We start from the raw sequence: 17,782 nt of genomic DNA on the forward strand, positions 1-17,782 counted from the left end.
TTGATAGGTCCCAGGTTTGATTCCAGTCAAGGGCACATAATGATAGAGAATCATTGATTGGCTGCCTCCCATAGACCCCACCCCCACCCCACTGGGGATGAAGGCTGCAGCCCGGGCATACGTCCCAACCCGAAATTGAACCATGAGCTCCTGGTTCATAGATCAACACTCAACCACTGAGTCACAATGGCCAGGCCTTACCTCATTCTTATATATTCACTTCCCCTCACCCTTTCTTTTCCTCCTTTGTTGGCATCTTAGGTTTCTATTTAACGCCGGGGGTCTTGATTCAGCATCTAGAAGGGTTCAGCAATCTGGAGAAGGGGCTGTGCGTAAATTAAATAAGAGTCCAGAGACGAAACATAATTTTGAAAGGCATTATAGGGAGTCAGAGAAAGACTTAGCTAAAGAAACTAAGTTCTCCTTGTCTCAGGATCCCTTGCTTTTTATTAACATAATTTGTCCTAAGACAAGGTGGAGATACACACATCAAAGGCCAGGGTTTGTATACAAAAGCATTGTCAGATTGGGGAATTGCCTTTGGCTGTTCAGGTGTTTGGCCAACAGGAGGCAATAACATGTAGTCTGAGATACCCTGAGCTGTCTGGCAGCAAGCAATCATCCTTCCCAGGTTTGGGGAAATGCCTTTATCCATTCCAGCAGGCGATAACATATGTGACTCAGCCCTTGTTGAGTCCCCAAGTTCCATCAACCTTTTGATGAAACTCTTGCAATTATGACATGCTGGAATTGGCTTCCAGCATCTATTTATATAAAGATAAAAATAAAAATGAAGAAATAAATGGGTTTGCTTATTTGGTGCCCTCTATTCACTGATATCACGGTCCTCTCTTTATCTAAATCCCAACCCTGGTTAAATTCAGCCAGGCCCATGGTCAGCAAACTGCGGCTCGCAAGCCACATGCGGCTCTTTGGCCCCTTGAGTGTGGCTCTTCCACAAAATACCACAGCCTGGGCGAGTCTATTTTGAAGAAGTGGCATTAGAAGAAGTTTAAGTTGCCGAAACCAGTTTGGCTCAGTGGATAGAGCGTCGGTCTGCGAACTGAAAGGTCCCCGGTTCCATTCCGGTCAAGGGCATGTACCTTGGTTGCGGGCACATCCCCAGTGGGAGGTATGCAGGAGGCAGCTGATCAATCTTTCTCTCTCATCGATGTTTCTAGCTCTCTATCCCTCTCCCTTCCTCTCTGTAAAAAATCAATAAAATATATTTTAAAAAAAAGAAGAAGAAGTTTAAGTTTAAAAAATTTGGCTCTCAAAAGAAATTTCAATTGTTGTACTGTTGATATTTGGCTCTGTTGACTAATGAGTTTGCCGACCACTGGGCCAGGCAGAAGGAGGACTGCGGGGTACAAATACGCATCACGCTGATTGGTCTCACTTCCGATCCATGACCACAGACCTCAAGTGAAGCCATGTGCTGCCAGTCTTGCTGTATTTCCCGAGCCCGGTGCTTCTCAAAGTATGGCTCCCAGACCAGTGGCATCAGCGTCACTCAGGAGCTTGTTACAAACGCGCGTTCTTGACTTCGTCCCAGACCTGATGAATCGGGGCCTGCGGGGGCGGGGCCAGCAAGGCTGTGGGATGCTGATGGTATCGTTTGAGGGCAACCGCCTTAGTCAGCTCACGCTCCTGTTCTTTGAAAATCCTTTTCACACCTTCGCTCTCCTCACACGGCCAGCAGCCGCCTGCCCTTTCCCACTCCCACTTGATGATCACTTCTTATTTCGAAGTAAATGGAAAGTAGAAGTGCTCAGAAGGGAACTTCCTCATCTTCTACATCCACATCTGTCTGCATCCGCAGGTGCCCCTGCACCCAGCCCACTTGTGCATTACGTCCCACCCCCTCTCTCTCCTGGAAATGTATTCCCTCTCTACGAATCTTTCCCATCAGCACACAGATGTCTCTGTTTAAAAACAAAAGCCTGGCCAGTGTGGCTCAGTGGTTGAGCATCGACCTATGAACTAGGAGGTCACTGTTCGATTCCTGGTCAAGGCAGGTGCCCAGGGTTGTGGGCTCGATCCCCAGTGTGGGGCGTGCAGGAGGCAGCCGATCCATGATTCTCTCTCATCATGGATGTTTCTCTCTCACACTCTCTGAAATCCATAAAAATATATATTAAAAAAATAAAAACAAAATTCCATGCTAGCTGGGGTCAGTGGGGAAATAGGGGACATATGTAATACTTTCAACAATAAATATTTTTTTAAAAACCTCCCTGAAAATCTCTAGATACCAATAGCCACCCATGAGAAGGGAGAGGTTGGGATGAGGAGAGGGGATAAAAGCTAAACCTCTCTGAATGGTATTTGCTTACAGTTTTCACTTGGAACTATGCACATCTATACTAATAAAAGGGTAATATGCTAATTAGACCGGATCAACTGGCCATCTTCTGGACATCTGACTTCCTTCCGGACAAAGCCATGGTGGTGGGGGCCAAGGCAGAGGCAGTTAGGGGCGAGATCAGGCCGGCAGGGGAGGGCAGTTGGGGGCGAGATCAGGCCGGCAGGGGAGGGCAGTTGGGGATGAGATCAGGCTGTCAGGGAAGGGCAGTTAGGGGCGATCAGAAAGGCAGAGGGGTTAGGGGCAATCAGGCAGGCAGGCAGAGGCAGTGAGGGGCGATCAGGTAGGCAGGCAGGTGAACAGTTAGGAGCCAGCAGTCCCAGATTGTGAGAGGGATGTCCGACTGTTGGTTTAGAACCTAAGATGGGGCTGAGGAGGGGTTTTAAGGGCAACAGCTGTTGGACATCCCCCAAGGGGTCCCTGATTGGAGAGGGTGCAGGCTGGGCTGAGGGGACCCCCCCCCATGCACGAATTTCATGCACCGGGCCACTAGTGTTTTACGTAATTAAAATACCAAATTAGGTCAACATCTAATTGAAACAAATTGAGCTCACCATGTAACAAATCGAAAGCATAACCACAGGAATTCTTTTGAGTGACTTGAAAATAGGGTAGGGTTGTTTCTACATCATTTTAGGCTCACAGAAAAATTCTAAGGCTAGTACAAAGAATTGCAGACTCTTCACTCAGGTTACCCGTATGTTAACATTTTCCCACTTTTCTTTTATCTTTCCCAGTCTCTCACTCTCATGTAGCTCATGTAGCTCTATCTACCTCTTTATATATTTCCTCAAAATAAGACATTCTCTTAATAGGTACAGTAAAATGATCAAAGTCATGGAATTTCTACTGAAAGACTACTCTGATATAATCGATAGGTCTTTTTCCAGTTTCTTCTCTAGAGACAGGCCGAGTGTCTCCTTTCCCACTTCTGGTTTCTCACCCCCCTTTCCCACAGAGAGAGGGGGCGGGGCCGGGGAGAAGGTGGGCCTAGCAAGAGCAGGGCATTCCCTAGGCGCCAGGCTCAGTTGCAGTCCTTTGATCGGACTCTTCTTACTTAGGGGTGACATGAATCAAGAAGAGAAAGAGGATGGTGGGAGGGTGGACAAAGATAGGCCATCAGTATTCCCTGAAGCACAAGGTGTAAAAGCTATTTTTTCCTTAAACAAATGGAGACTGTCACTCAAAGGAAGAGAACATTACATGAAAAGGGCAAAAAAATATATATCTTTCTTAAGCATCTGTGCTTCCTGAGTAATTCCTTTTTTAAAAATTTATTTTTTATATGTTTTTATTGACTTCAGAGAGGAAGGGAGAGGAAGAGAGAGAGAAACATCAATGATGAGAGAGAATCATGGATCGGCTGCCTCCTACACACCCCACACTGCGGATCAAACCCGCAACCCGGGCCTGTGCCCTTGACCAGAATCGAACCCTGACCTCCTACCTAGTTCATGGGTTGACGATTAACCATTGAGAGCCACACCCATCGGGCTTAATTTATTTTTAATTGTAGTTGACATACAATATTATATTAGTTTCAAGTGCACAGCACAGTGATTAGAATCCTAAGTAATTCTTAGCACCATACCCTAATCTTGGAAGCAGATAATTCCTGGAAAATATTAGATAGAACAGGTAAGTCTTTGGAGAAGTCAGCTAGAAGTGAGAATAAGACAAATAATTCAAGTACCCAAAATAATTCCAGAAGTTTCTAATGTATTACTTTATTGTCATGTTACTCGGTTTTGTGTAAATTGAATTGTTCTTGTTCATGTTAAATTAATCCTCATCTCTGGTGTGTTTGTTTGTCTGTTTTTCTTTCAGCCCCACTGTGTTCTCCTCGCCTCAAAGGAAAACTCAGCACCTGTTAAACTTGGGGGCTTCGGGGTAGCTATTCAATTAGGAGAGTCCGGACTTGTAGCTGGAGGTAAGAACACTTTTCAAAAATATTCTTTGAAACCCGGTCACTTTTAGGCTGATGTAAAACTTTCAAACTAAATATTAGCCTCTCTTCAATGCTTTTATACCCCATTCCACTCTATCCCACTCCCACCCCAAAAGTGCCATTGTATAGTTTTGAATTTAATAACTCTGTAGTCTTAACTAGAATTTTAGTCCCTTATGAATAGGTTGTCTTTTTTAAAATATTTTTATTGATTTCAGAGAGGAAGGGAAAGGGAGAGAGAGAGAAACATCCATAATGAGAGAGAATCATAGATCGGCTGCCTCCTGCACGCCCCACACTGGGGATTGAGCCTGCAACCCGGGCATGTGCCCTGACCGGGAATTGAACTGTGACCTCCTGGTTCGTGGGTCGACGTTCAACCACTGAGCCACACCAGCCGGGATAGGCTTTTTATTCTTTGTAACCCTAGCACTAACAGAGAAGAGACCCTACATACAGAGATTAAAACAATGTTGGAAGAAGTTGATATTTGAGGCAACGTGACTTTTAAGGTTGAACTGAGTAGACGAAGTGAAATAAAGAATGTGTGGATTATGTACTTTCAGGCATACACCGATGGCTAATTTTTCATTTCATGCTGTTTTACTTTTTCCATTTGTCAGAGTACTGCTCGAGCCCTAATCTGTGTATTTGGGAAGAGCAAGCAGATGTGAGTGCAGACTAATTTTATTATTAGCCAAAGCAAAACATAACTAGAAAATTCCCAGGCCAGAAAACGACGAAAAGCTAAAATAGAGACTGACTTTACTAGTGTACAGAGGTGGATGCTAATTACAGGTTCCAGTATTTGGGTTTCTGTTTAGTCCTTTCAATGGCTCCAGCTCAGGATGCCGTCCTGTTTTTAGTTCTGTTCCTTCGTTTTGCAAAACGAAACATGGCAAATATCAACAGCACCATTTTTTTGTTGTTGTTGGTAATCCTCACGCGAGGGTATTTTTCCATTGATTTTTAGAGAGAGAGGAAGAGAGAAGAGACAGAGAGAAACAGCGATGTGAGAGAGACACATCAATTGGTTGTCCCCTGCACGCACCCCAACCAGGGCCGGGGATCCTGCAACCAAGGTATGTGTCCTTGACCGGAATTGAACCCAGGACCCTTCAGTCTACCGGCCAACACTCTTATCCACTGAGCCAAACTAGGACAGCAGCACCTTTTCAAACCTGTCATCTTTCAAGAATGTTTATAGTAAATTCAAATACCTGACCAATGATAAATATCAAAATAATAATGTTGCACAAGATACTTTATTTCATTTCTTTTTTATTTTATTTGTTGATTTTTAGGGAGAGAGTAACATCAATTTGTTGTTCCAGCCATTCATGCATTCATTGGTTGATTTTTTTTTAATAAGTTTTGTTTTAAGTATGTTTTTGTTGCTTTGAGAGAGAGAGAGAAAAACAGAGCGACAGAGAGAGAGAGAGCTTTATGAGAGAGAGAAACATCGATTGGCTGCCTCCCGCACGCACCCTAACTGGGCATCAAACCCACAATCTGGGCATGTGCCCTGACTGGGAATGGAACCGGCCACCTGTCAGTGCATAGGACACTGTTCAGCCCACTGAGCCACAGCGACCTGAGCCTTCGGCTGGTTCTTGCAGGTGCCCTGAGCGGGGACCGAGCCTGCAAGCTTGGTGTGTCGGGACAGTGCTGTCACCAGCTGAGCTCCCCAGGCGACATCTCATTCACTGTCACTAAAACATCAATGCAGCAGCAGCAACACAGACCACTTCTGCCCATGAGCCAGGAGTCATCACTTAGTCCTTAACTCATCGTTTTACCACATTGTCCTCTAAATAGACAGGCATTTTCTCCTGTATCTGTCCCGTATCATACAGTGAAAGCCATTTACATGTGTGGGTCACGGTTCGATTCTGGGCACAGGCCTGGGTTGTGGGCTCCATCCCCAGTGTGGGGCGTGCGGGAGGCAGCCGATCCCTGATTCTCTCTCATCATGGATGTTTCTCTCTCTCTCCCTCTCCCTTCCTCTCTAAAAGCAATAAACATATATTTTAAAAATTGTACTAAAAAAGAAACAGACTGTTCTAACTGGTTTGGCTCAGTGGATAGAGCATCAGCCTGCGGACTGAAAGGTCCCAGGTTCGATTCCGGTCAAGGGCATGTACCTTGGTTGCGGGCACATCCCCAGTAGCGGATGTGCAGGAGGCAGCTGATCAGTGTTTCTCATCGATGTTTCTAGCTCTCTATCCCTCTCCCTTCCTCTCTGTAAGAAATCAATAATATATATATATATATATATATATATTTTTTTTTTTTTTAAAGAAACAGACACTCTCAGTGAGGCTGGCATACCTTGCGCCTCTGCGCCCCTGATTGGGTTGCCTTTTGCCACTTTATCTGTTAACTTGCTGGTGTTGACCTGGGCTAGCGATCCTCTCGTCTCAACAGCAGGCTGAAGTTCACCATCCCGTTGGGTAACTTACTCCTCCTCTGCCATATTGCCGTGTTGCATTGATGCCGAAATTTGTAACCAGGTCAGAGACTACGCTTTGGGAGGGTCCGGGGCAGTCGGCCGTCCCTCCCTTATGCCCACAGCACCTCCTGCGGTTGTCGGGGACCTAGGCACTCAGGAAGTCGTTATGAAATGAAAGGTACTGGTTGCTAATTAGTTTCCAGTGCATAACAGCTTTTATGCAGCCAGTTAGAAGCTGAAGCTGGACTGAGCAGAGAGAAAAGAAACAAAGCCCAAACAGAACAAAAGAGGTCCATCCCATTCCAAACCTGGGAACGCACAGCGGCCTTTCAAGACTGAACAAATTCACCCCCTGAAACTCCTGAGAGGTTTCCTCTTCTCAGCCCTTCCTGCACTGACACCCACAATGACGACGCTGCGGCACCAAGCAAAGCTTAAATTGCCCTGGCCGGTGTGGCTCAGTGGATAGAGCATTGGCCTGCGGACTGAAGGGTCCCAGGTTCGATTCTGGTCAAGGGCACAGGCCCAGGTTGCGGGCTCGGTCCCCAGTGAGGGGCGTGCAGGAGGCAGCCGATCCATGATTCCCTCTCATCGTTGATGTTTCTAGCTCTCTCTTTCTCTCTGAAATCAGTAAAAATATTTTTTTACAAAAAGAAAAGATTAAATTATGTGCAGCAACTTGTGTGAGAGGAGCCGGGAAATGGGAGGAAGGTAACAAGGTGTGGGTGCGTGAAGATCCCCGTCCCACAATAGTGCAGGGGTAGCTGTTCACAGCCATTCCCTCTGTGGGCTTCTGGGTAATAAGGTCATTGTATTATCAGAAAATATGACATTTAAATATTTAAATGCTTATCTGATGTGGATCACATACAGTGACATTTCACTTGGTTTGGTGACTGGCTTCCTGTTCTTAGAATTTTGTGGTCAAAATCATAAAATCAAGTGACCGCAAAGCAGAAAAAGTTAGGAGAGAGCAAACAAGGAGTTCCGTGACGTCCGTGTATGTTAAAGGTTAACGCCAGGCCTTTTACATGCTACCGATCTGCACAAAGTCCAAAGCATCGTTCCTCTATGTTCTTCCTACCAGTCATGCCTTCTATCATCTACAAGCAAATTCTTGAACCAAAATACATGCATCTTCCCCAAGACGCACTCTCATCCTCCACATCGGGGTAGACTTCCACGCAGATAAGCAGGGGGAGCCCCCCCCCCCCGGTGCCTGGGGCTGTCCACGGTGGCTCCGCCTAATCCCTAAGCGAGGCCCCCACTTTGAGTTGCGTGGGCCTTTCTTGTGTGGGGGATGTAGGAGGTGAGTTGCATTTCCCAGCACCACGCAGATGGGCAGCAGGTACCCTGATCTCTCACCCTGCGCTTCCCTCCTCACGCCAGCGCCTGTCCAGGAGAGCCAAGTGACTCTCCAGCGGCCCCGCCCTGTCCAGGCTGTCACCAAGGTCGGCAGCTTAGGGCTCAGCACTTCAGCTTCTTTGTGTTACTTGAGGGAGCAAACTGGGGCCAGACGGGAACAAAATATTTCCTTCTAACCGTAGTTTTCACTGAGCTACTGTACATCTTCAGTGAAAATAGCTTCACTCTCTGGACCCTGAACTTAATCACTTTGATTATGGGGGAGGGAGGAGCGCCATGATGGTCTGCAGCGAGGAGCTTCCCAGCACACAGACTGGGGGTGGCTCTGGCAGTCTCCGGCCCGGCTGACTTTGACAGTCACTATCAGGGCTTTATGATACACTAGACACCCGGTGCACGAGATTCGTGCAAGAATGGGCCTTCCTTCCCCTGGCTGCGGGCACCGCCTTCGCTCGGCTGGAGCCGCCTTTTTGCTCTGGCCCAGAGCCACCTTTCAGCCTTCCCACGCTGCCCAGAGGCCCGGAGTGGCTGGGGCGGTGCGGAATGCCCCCAGCTGCTCGGCGCCTGCATGTGCAAATTAACCTACCATTTTGGTTGGGTTAATTTGCATACTCACTACTGATTGGCTGGTGGGTGTCGTGAAGGTACAGTCAATTTGCATCTTACTCTTTTATTAGTGTAGGTTCTCAGCTGCATTAGAAGATCTCTAAGGTCTTTTGTTTTGTTTTTTTAATCCTCACCAGAGGGTATTTTTCCATTGGCTTTTAGAGGGAGTGGAAGTGGCGGGGGGAGACCGGGCCAGGGATCGAACCTGCACCTGAGGCACATGCCCTTGTCCGTAATCGAATCCAGGACCCTTTGGTCCACAGGCTGATGCTCTAGCCACTGACTTTTTAACTCTGAATCACAGTTCTGAGCTCTAGATAAAGTATTATGCAATGTTCAAAGTAAAAATGATCTTGGACTCCATATGATGAGAGAGAGAAAGAAAGAGAGAGAGAGAGAAGAAGGAGGGGGGACTGGGCCTGCTCCCTCCCACAGTAACTTCCCTCCAGGTACAAGCCTGTCAATCTCCAGTAGAAGAAACTTTTTGTTCCAATTGTTATTGTTCGATTCTTTTCCATTTTCAGATTGCGGGGGGGGGGGGGGGGGGGGGCGGGGGAGGGAAGCTTGCTTTGTGTAAATATTTTTCCTTGATATTGTTGCTGTTGCTTTCAATGTAGGACGCGTCGGGACACCTCATTTTATGGCCCCAGAAGTTGTCAAAAGAGAGCCTTATGGAAAGCCCGTGGACGTGTGGGGCTGCGGCGTGATCCTCTTCATCCTGCTAAGCGGCTGTTTGCCTTTTTACGGAACCAAGGAGAGGTTGTTCGAAGGCATCATCAAAGGCAAATACAAGGTGCTGTGTGGTGAATGGCTGGCTTTTTCCATGGAGATGCAGTGATTCTGGAAATGTGTTTTGAAGTCACTGTCTGTCTTTGGATGACTTGATTGTCATGTCAACCTCAAGTCGGAGGAACATTCACATTTTGGGGGCGGATGTGGATGGGAAACCACATGTACACGCCACAGGCTTCTGACTAGTGAAGTATTGCTTTCATTATTCAAGAACTGCAGAGTCATTACTGACGTTGTAAGGGGTGATGGACTGGGAGGCTGCATATGGGAACCATGGAGGAGGGTGTCCGGGTACCAGACCCAGGCAGCTGATGTTGGGAAAGTTCTTTTTCTTCCCATTCTTACTGAAACCTGTACTTCCTACTCAACAGAACCGCTCTTTCATTTTCAGCCATTCCTGGCAACACAAAACCAAACACACGTTTCTCTAACACTACACTCCAAACTGGGAGGTCCCTAAAGTGTTCTGTTCAATTCTTCTTTTTTATCTTTATTGTTGAAAGTATTACATATGTCCCCCTTTTCCACCATTGACCCCTTCTAGCCCCCGCCCCCACCCCAGGCCCTCACCACCCTATTATCTGTGTCCATGGGTTATGCGTGTGTGTGTGTGTGTGTGTGTGTGTGTGTATCTGCATACAAGTTCTTTGATTGACCTCTTCCCACCCACCCACCCTCCCCCCGCCTTCCCTCTGACAGTCCAAATTCTGTTCTGTGCTTCTATACCTCTGGATCTATTTTGTTGTTCAGTTCTTTAGTAATATTAGAATTGTATATTGGACTTGGAAAAAGGTAAAGAAAAGGGGGAAGAAAAAAAAAAGAAAAGAAAGGCAAAGTAGTTTCAGAGGTACAGCCTTATTCCTTGAAGCCAAAACCGAAGCTTGTGGAGTTAAGAAGGTGAGACTAGTTTATACTTTTTAAAAATTTTTTGGCCTCTGCACCGTCAGCTTATAAAGGCATACGGGCTTGTCTTTATTTTACTTGGATTAAGATATATGCCACTGAGGAAGACAAATATCACGTGATCTCACTTATTTGTGGAATCTAATGATCAAAATGAATTGACCAGCAAAATAAGACTCGAAGCTGGGAGGCATGGGACAGACTGACTTAACCTCAATGTGGGGTTGGGAGGACGAGAACAGATAAATCAAAGAACTTCTATGCATAGCCCATGGACACAGGCAATGGGGTGGTGAAGATCGGGGCGGGGGGGGGTGCTAGGAGGAGGGGGTATAAAGAGGGGGAAATGGGAGATGTCTGTAATACTATCAACAATAAAAATATATACACTGAGTGACCAGATGATGATGATCTCTGAACGCATAATAATCTGGCCACTCAGTGTGTATCCTATAGAATAAAAGGCTAATATGCAAATTGTCCCCTCGACCAGGAGAGTTCGACCAGCAGGCAGGCCGGCCAACTGCCATGTCCCCTCCCCCTGGCCAGGCTGGCTGGACCCCACCCATGCACGAATTCATGCACCGGGCCTCTAAGATACACACACACACACACACACACACACACACACACTGAGTGGCCAGATTATTATGCGTTCAGAGATCATCATCATCTGGCCACTCAGTGTAGATTTAAAAAGTAAAAAGAGGATATGTGCCAAAACTCTGTTAACAGAGAGAAAGGTGTTAAGTCTAGGGTTTTCTGCTTCTCTGCGAGGCAGTTGGCCACTCGGGAATAAAATCCTGTCCAGGTACCTCAGTGTCTCAGGAAACCGCTTATAAGGAACCATCCCCCCCCCCCCCCCCGATCCCTGGCAGTTGAGTGGCTGCCAGACGTCTTTCTGGGTGAACTCTGCCAAGTGAACTAGCACTACACTAACATACGAAAAGCAACACAATTAGTAATGCATCAGCAGCAGCATCATACCAGCCACAAGGCCCCTAGCGCGTGCGCATGCATAGCGCTCACTGTGTGCCCTGAACTCTTCTAAGCACTTCCACTTGACTCATCCTCACAGTGGTGGGTGACACAGGTGCCATCCAGTGAGATTGCCCACTTGCCTGGGGAGTTACAAATATCTATACTAATAAAAGGGTAATATGCTAATTAGACTGGGAGACCTTCCAGGAGACCTTCTGGATGTTCTTCTGGGCAAAGCCATGGTGGCAGGGCCAAGGTAGAGGCAGTTAGAGGCCAAGAGGGGAGGGCAGTTGTGGGTGATCAGGCCAGGATGGGATGGCAGTTGTGGGTGATCAGGCTGGTGGGGAGCGGGGCTGTTGGGGGTAAGCAGACCAGCAGGAGGGCCAGTTGGGGGCAAGCAGGCCATCAGTGGGGGTCAGTTGAAGGTGATCAGGACAGCAGGGGGGGGCAGTTTGGAGTGAGCAGGCCAGTGGGGGGCAGTTGGGGGCAAGCAGGCCAGTGGGGAGGGGAGGTGGGGGCAAGCAGGCCAGAAGGGGGGGCAGTTGGGAGTGAGCAGGCTAGCAGGGGAGGCAGTTGGGGGTGATCAGGCTGGCGGGGGGGGGCATTTGGGGGCGAGCAGGCCGGCGCCAGGGGGCAGTTGGGGGTGAGCAGGCCGGCAGGCAGAGTGGTTAGGGGCAATCAGGCAGGCAGGCAGGCAGGTGAGCGGTTAGGAGCCAGCAGTCCCGGATTGCAAGAGGGATGTCCGTCTACCGGTTTAGGCCCAATCACTGCAAACCGGCAGTAGGACATCCTTCGAGGGGTCCCAGATTGGAGAGGGTGCAGGCCGGGCTGAGGGACAGCTCCCCCCCACCCCCCAACCCCGTGCACAAATTTCGTGCACTGGGCCACTAGTTTGCTAATAATAAAGCCCTTCCTTTGTGTCTGTTCAGTCGCTAACTTCCTTGTTTCCAAGGCAATGTGCTTCATTCCAGCAGCTTCTGGTATTCGATTGCATCTATATTTAAAGCATTTAATAGTATTTGTGTTTCTTTGTAAGAAACTGGGACCGTTCACACATGTACAGAAGTTACATGATTTTAAAAGTCCCCGTTCTCACCTTCGTAGTAAGTCAGATGGATGGTGGCATCATTCCTGTGCCTGCAGGCTTGAAGCTTTGAGGTTAATAACGCATTTACGCCTTTACTTGACCAACCTCACCTCTTGCATCTATCCCTGACTTTTCTTACAAAAGCCGCAGGTTGTCAGCAGCTCAGTGTGAAGTAGAGCTTCATCGCTACCATCAGTGATGAGCCTCGTGCGTTGTTTTTTTTTAAGTAGACTGTGCTATGATCTGTCAGCACTATGTCCACACTTTTTATTATGGAAAATTTCAAACAAACAAAAGCAATGGAGAGAACAGTCTGATGAAACCCAGATCCAATGCTTATCAACGTACAGCCCGTCCTATTTTGTCCGTATTCCACACCCCTACTAGATTATTTTGAAGCAGATCTCAAAAATATCATTTTATCACCCTGGTGGTTCTTAACAGAACTGTTATCAAAATCCTGACCTCTACGGGTATTTTCAATAAATTGTTATGATATCTCTCAAATGTAGTACATTTACGTTATCATAGTTTATAAAGTACCAGTACTACTGTTCTTAAGTTATTTTAATTTAACTTGTTATTCTCATTTGCTAGCTTACTTGATTTTTTAAGTAGATGTGAGAAAATACTATTTAACTGGATTGTAGGCTAACATTTAATTTCAATTAACTTTTTTTTCAATTACAGTTGACATTCAGTTTTTTTCAATATTATTTCATACTAGTAGCCCTGCACACGAATCTGCGCGCCAGTAGCTCGCCAGTAGCTCGCTGCCGCCCTCCAGTAGCTCTCCGCCTGCTGCCCCGCCCCCCCATAGCTTGCTGCCCTGCCCCCTCCTGTAGCTCTCTGCTGCCCACTTGTAGCTCGCTGCCCCACCCTCCTGCAGATCCGTGATCCGATTGTTATGCTTCATGGCATAACAACCATTTGCATATTACATCTTTATTATATAGGATTAGCTGCAGGTGTACAGCATAGTGATCAGTTATATAATTTATGAAGTGATTCCCCCTGGCTATTGGTAACTACCAATTTTTATTTCTTAATCTCTTCATCTTTTTCACCCAGCACCCCAACCTCCCTCTCCTCTGGCAGCCCTCAGTGTATTCTTTGTATCTATGAGTCTGTTCAATTAACTTGTTTATAAAGGACAAAAATATATTTCCCAAATGCAGAAGGCGCAATATCATCTTATATCATTGTTACAGGTGGCCAGTTAGTATCCTACACAGCATAAGTCTAAACTGCCTTTAAATAAGTGACTATTTTTAAAAAGAAAAAAATTAACTAATTAATTAATAAGTGACTGTTTTATAGCCTTGTTTGTCCCCCCTCATATACTCAACCCCCCACATTAATTTCAGCTCCTCTGCAGAGCCTAAGTTAGAGGAAACGCCAGACTGGGATCCCTCATAAAAAGGACGGGGAAATACACTTCTCAACCCCCTGCTCCAGAAATCTTACCAGCACGCTCAGAGGGTTTCTCAAACCCTCTCCCAAGGACCAGGCATTCAGACTGAAGGAGCACAGCAGCTCCTGAAACTCCCTCTATGGGGGTGGGGAGCCTTTTACTGCCAAGGGCCGTTTGGATATTTACAACATCGTTCATGGGCCATACAAATTGATCGACTTAAAAACTAGCCTGGCCCTAGCTGGTTTGGCTCAGTGGATAGAGCATCGGCCTGCAGACTGAAGGGTCCCGGGTTCGATTCCGGACAAGGGCACATGCCCGAGTTGTGGGCTCAATCCCTGGGGGGGGGGGAGGGAGGGAGGCGGGTCATGCAGGAGGCAGCCCATCAATGATTCTCATCATTGATGTTCCTATCTCTCTCTCTCCCTCCCTTCCTCTCTGAAATCGATAAAAAGATATATTTTTTTAAATTAGCCTACTATATTTGGTCAAACATTTAATTAATTCATCCCTAATGCCAGACCAAATGATTTCAGAGGCTTAAATAAAATTTAAATGTAAAAAATAACATTTTTCATTTTGAAATTTTCTTTTAGTCCTTCCTAGGTCAAAGTATTCTAGTCTCTTTAGCTGCGGTAGAAATTGGAATCATAAACATTCTCTTTTCAGTTATTAAAGATATAGCATGTAGCCCTAACCGGTTTGGCTCAGTGGATAGAGCATCGGCCTGAGGACTGATGGATCCCAGGTTCGGTTCTGGTCAAGGGCATGTACCTTGGTTGCGGGCACATCCCCAGTAGGGGGTGTGCAGGAGGCAGCTGATCGATGTTTCTCTCTCATCGATGTGTCTAACTCTCTCTCCCTCTCCCATCCTCTCTGTAAAAAAATCAATCAAATATATTAAAATACATATATAACATGTAATAACAAGAACATACGCAGGGAATATTTACTGAGGCAAAATCTCATATAATGAGCCACAAGAAAAGCTGTACGTTTGTCTTCCTCCTGAGAAAACAAGCCTTTCGAGTCAGATTTCTATTGTTTGCTCTGAGAAGGTCACGGTCATGGCCACGGGAGCGGAATAGTAAGTGACCGTGGGCGTGGCCTTCTCACTGGGGTTCACTGTCCTGTGCCGTCCTCCTCCCCAGATGAACCCAAGACAGTGGAACCACATCTCGGAAAGTGCCAAAGACCTGGTGCGCCGCATGCTGATGCTGGACCCCGCCGAGCGCATCACTGTCTACGAGGCCCTGAATCACCCCTGGCTGAAGGTACGCCAGCCCACCGTGGCCTCCTGCCCTTGGTGGGGACACCCCCAGCGACAGCAGTGCCTGCTCTCGAAGGCGGCCCTCCCCACCTGGTCACTTTTCTGAGCATCATTCAGGACAGTCTTGTTCATCTGCTTTGCTGTTCCTGCACATCCTCTGTACAAACATCTGAGTTGAGCCCGGCTGGCGTGCTCCCTGGTTGAGCGGCAACCTATGAACCAGGAGGTCAGGGTTCGATTCCCCGTCAGACCTGGGTGGCAGGTCCGATCTCCAGTGGGGGGCATGCAGGAGGCAGCCGATCCATGGTTCTCTCTCATCATTGATGTTTCTGTCTCTCTCCCTCTCCCTTCCTCGGGTGAGGATTAAGAAAAAACAACAACAAAAAGAACTTTTTCACTTTCTTAAAATTTTAATGGGCTGCCATAAAAGAATGCTCTCCTACTGGACAAAGTCAAAAAGAACGCTCATCCATCAGGGACTGAAGGGGAAATGCGGAATTAGGTGGCCTTGATGTTTGTTCTAGTTCGAAGATACTGTGATTTTTAAATCCAAGTATTCCTCATAACTCAGAATGCGGGATCAGTGATGAAGTTAATTTTCAAATGCTCATTTTAACCGACAAGATCATGCCCAAGGTAACTTCAGACCTTATTCACCATATGCTTAATTATTTTAGCCATATATCTGAAAATTATATGACTTGTTATTTCAGCCCTTTATTGTTGCTGAAAATAAAGTATTATTTTTCTCTTCGTTTTGATCTTCTTATGCCTCATTTGAGAATGTTTATCAGAATCATGGAATAAAATCTCCAGTCTCCTACAATTCAATCTGGTTCACATTAAGAATTTGGACTTTATCGTTTGTTTTAGGTTAAGCTTCTTCACTTTTTTAAACAGTTATGGATGTTCGTTGTCCTTCTCGTTTTTATAGGAGAGAGATCGTTACGCCTACAAGATTCATCTTCCGGAAACAGTAGAGCAGCTGAGGAAATTCAATGCAAGGAGGAAACTAAAGGTAAATTAAAGAAATCGTCAAAACGCCACACATTCCCAGCCAACTTGGCTCAAGGGTTGAGCATCCATCCACCTATGAACCAGGTCCAGGAGGTCAGGGCTCAATACCTGGTCAGGGCACATGCCCAAGTTGTGGGCTCGATCCCCACTAGGGGGCATGCGGGAGGCAGCCGATCCATGATTCTCTCTCATCATGGATGTTTCTATCTCTCTCCCCCTCTCCCTCCTCTCTAAAATAAAAAATATATATATGTATTTTAAAAGCCAGACATGCAGTTGATGATCATGTTTGTATTCTGTTCCGGGGCCCATGAATATATCCTAGTGCTGAGCATTGTTTTTCTAGCTAAATTCTTGGTTCCAAAAATTACCACCATTTCAATAAGATTTTGATTTTTTAAATCATGTACGGTAATCCCTAAGTATGAATCTAAACACTAAGTTATATTAAACTAGAGGCCCAGTGCATGATTGAATCATGCACGTGTAGGGTTCCCTACACGCTTTCGATCACGGGGGAGCTGGGTGCCTGTCCGCTGGTGCACCAGGCCTTTCAGAAGCCTCTGGCGCGGCGGAGGCTTCTGAAAGGCCTGCTGCCTGAGTGGACAGGCACCCAGCTCCCATGCTTTTGCTTTTGATGGCGGGGAGCTGGGTGCCTGTACGCTGGTGCACCAGGCCTTTCAGAAGCCTCCAGCATGGCGGAGGCTTCTGAAAGGCCTGCTGCCTGAGTGGACAGGCACCCAGCTCCCATGCTTTTGCTTTTGATGGCGGGGAGCTGGGTGCCTGTCCGCTGGTGCACCAGGCCTTTTAGAAGCCTCCGGCGCAGAGGAGGCTTCTGAAAGGCCTGCTGCCTGAGTGGACAGGCACCCAGCTCCCACGCTTTCCTTTCGATTGCTGGTGCACCAGGCCTTTCAGAAGCCTCGGCGTGGCGGAGGCTTCTGAAAGGCTTGCTGCCTGAGCGGACAGGCACCCAGCTCCCACACTTTTGATGGTCCAAGCGCGGGCAGGACGTGAGCTCACTGCCCCAGAGGCCCCTTCTGTGCCACAGCACAGCCATGGCGCAGATGCTGAGCTCGCGCCGCCGCTGGCGACACAGCTCAGCGTCCCACCGGCCCAATCAGCTACCCCGGCCACCCCGAGTCCCGCCCCCCCGTGCCTCCTGGCCAATCGTGGGCATAGCGAAGGTACGGTCAATTTGCATATTTGTCTATTATTAGGTAGGATGAAGAAAAGTCATATTTTAAATTTGTATGATTTTTCAAATTCATAGCAGAGATAAAATTCCTTTAAAAATAGTAACTGACTTATTATCCATTATTATGGAAGGTGAACCTAGGCCACATTCTCTCAGACTGGCTCTTTTCTCTTTGTTTTACAAGTCCTTGGCAAAAATAATTATTAAGATGGTACCAAAGAAGTTTCCCAAGACTTGCATTTCTTTGCTTTGATATACCTGAACCAGTGTGGCCTGCGAAAGAAGAAAATCTTATTATCCAAAGTGAATTTTGGTCAGCTTTTTTTTTTTTGTTCTTTTTTGTTTTTGTTTTAATCCTCACCCGAGGATATTTTTCCATGATTTTTA

General features: G+C 46.9%; 1 protein-coding gene across 1 annotated transcript in view; it reads left to right on the forward strand.

Annotated features, from left to right (window-relative positions):
- CASK (calcium/calmodulin dependent serine protein kinase) overlaps positions 1 to 17,782 on the forward strand; it is a 293,487-nt gene that overhangs the window by 184,451 nt on the left and 91,254 nt on the right. The window contains 4 exon segments of the mRNA XM_079765497.1: positions 4,193 to 4,295; positions 9,354 to 9,529; positions 15,065 to 15,187; positions 16,118 to 16,201. Of these exon segments, the coding sequence (XP_079621623.1) occupies positions 4,193 to 4,295; positions 9,354 to 9,529; positions 15,065 to 15,187; positions 16,118 to 16,201 (486 nt within the window).

Source organism: Cnephaeus nilssonii (assembly GCF_951640355.1).
Source record: "Cnephaeus nilssonii genome assembly, chromosome: X".
In the NCBI taxonomy this organism is placed as follows: Eukaryota; Metazoa; Chordata; class Mammalia; order Chiroptera; family Vespertilionidae; genus Cnephaeus; species Cnephaeus nilssonii.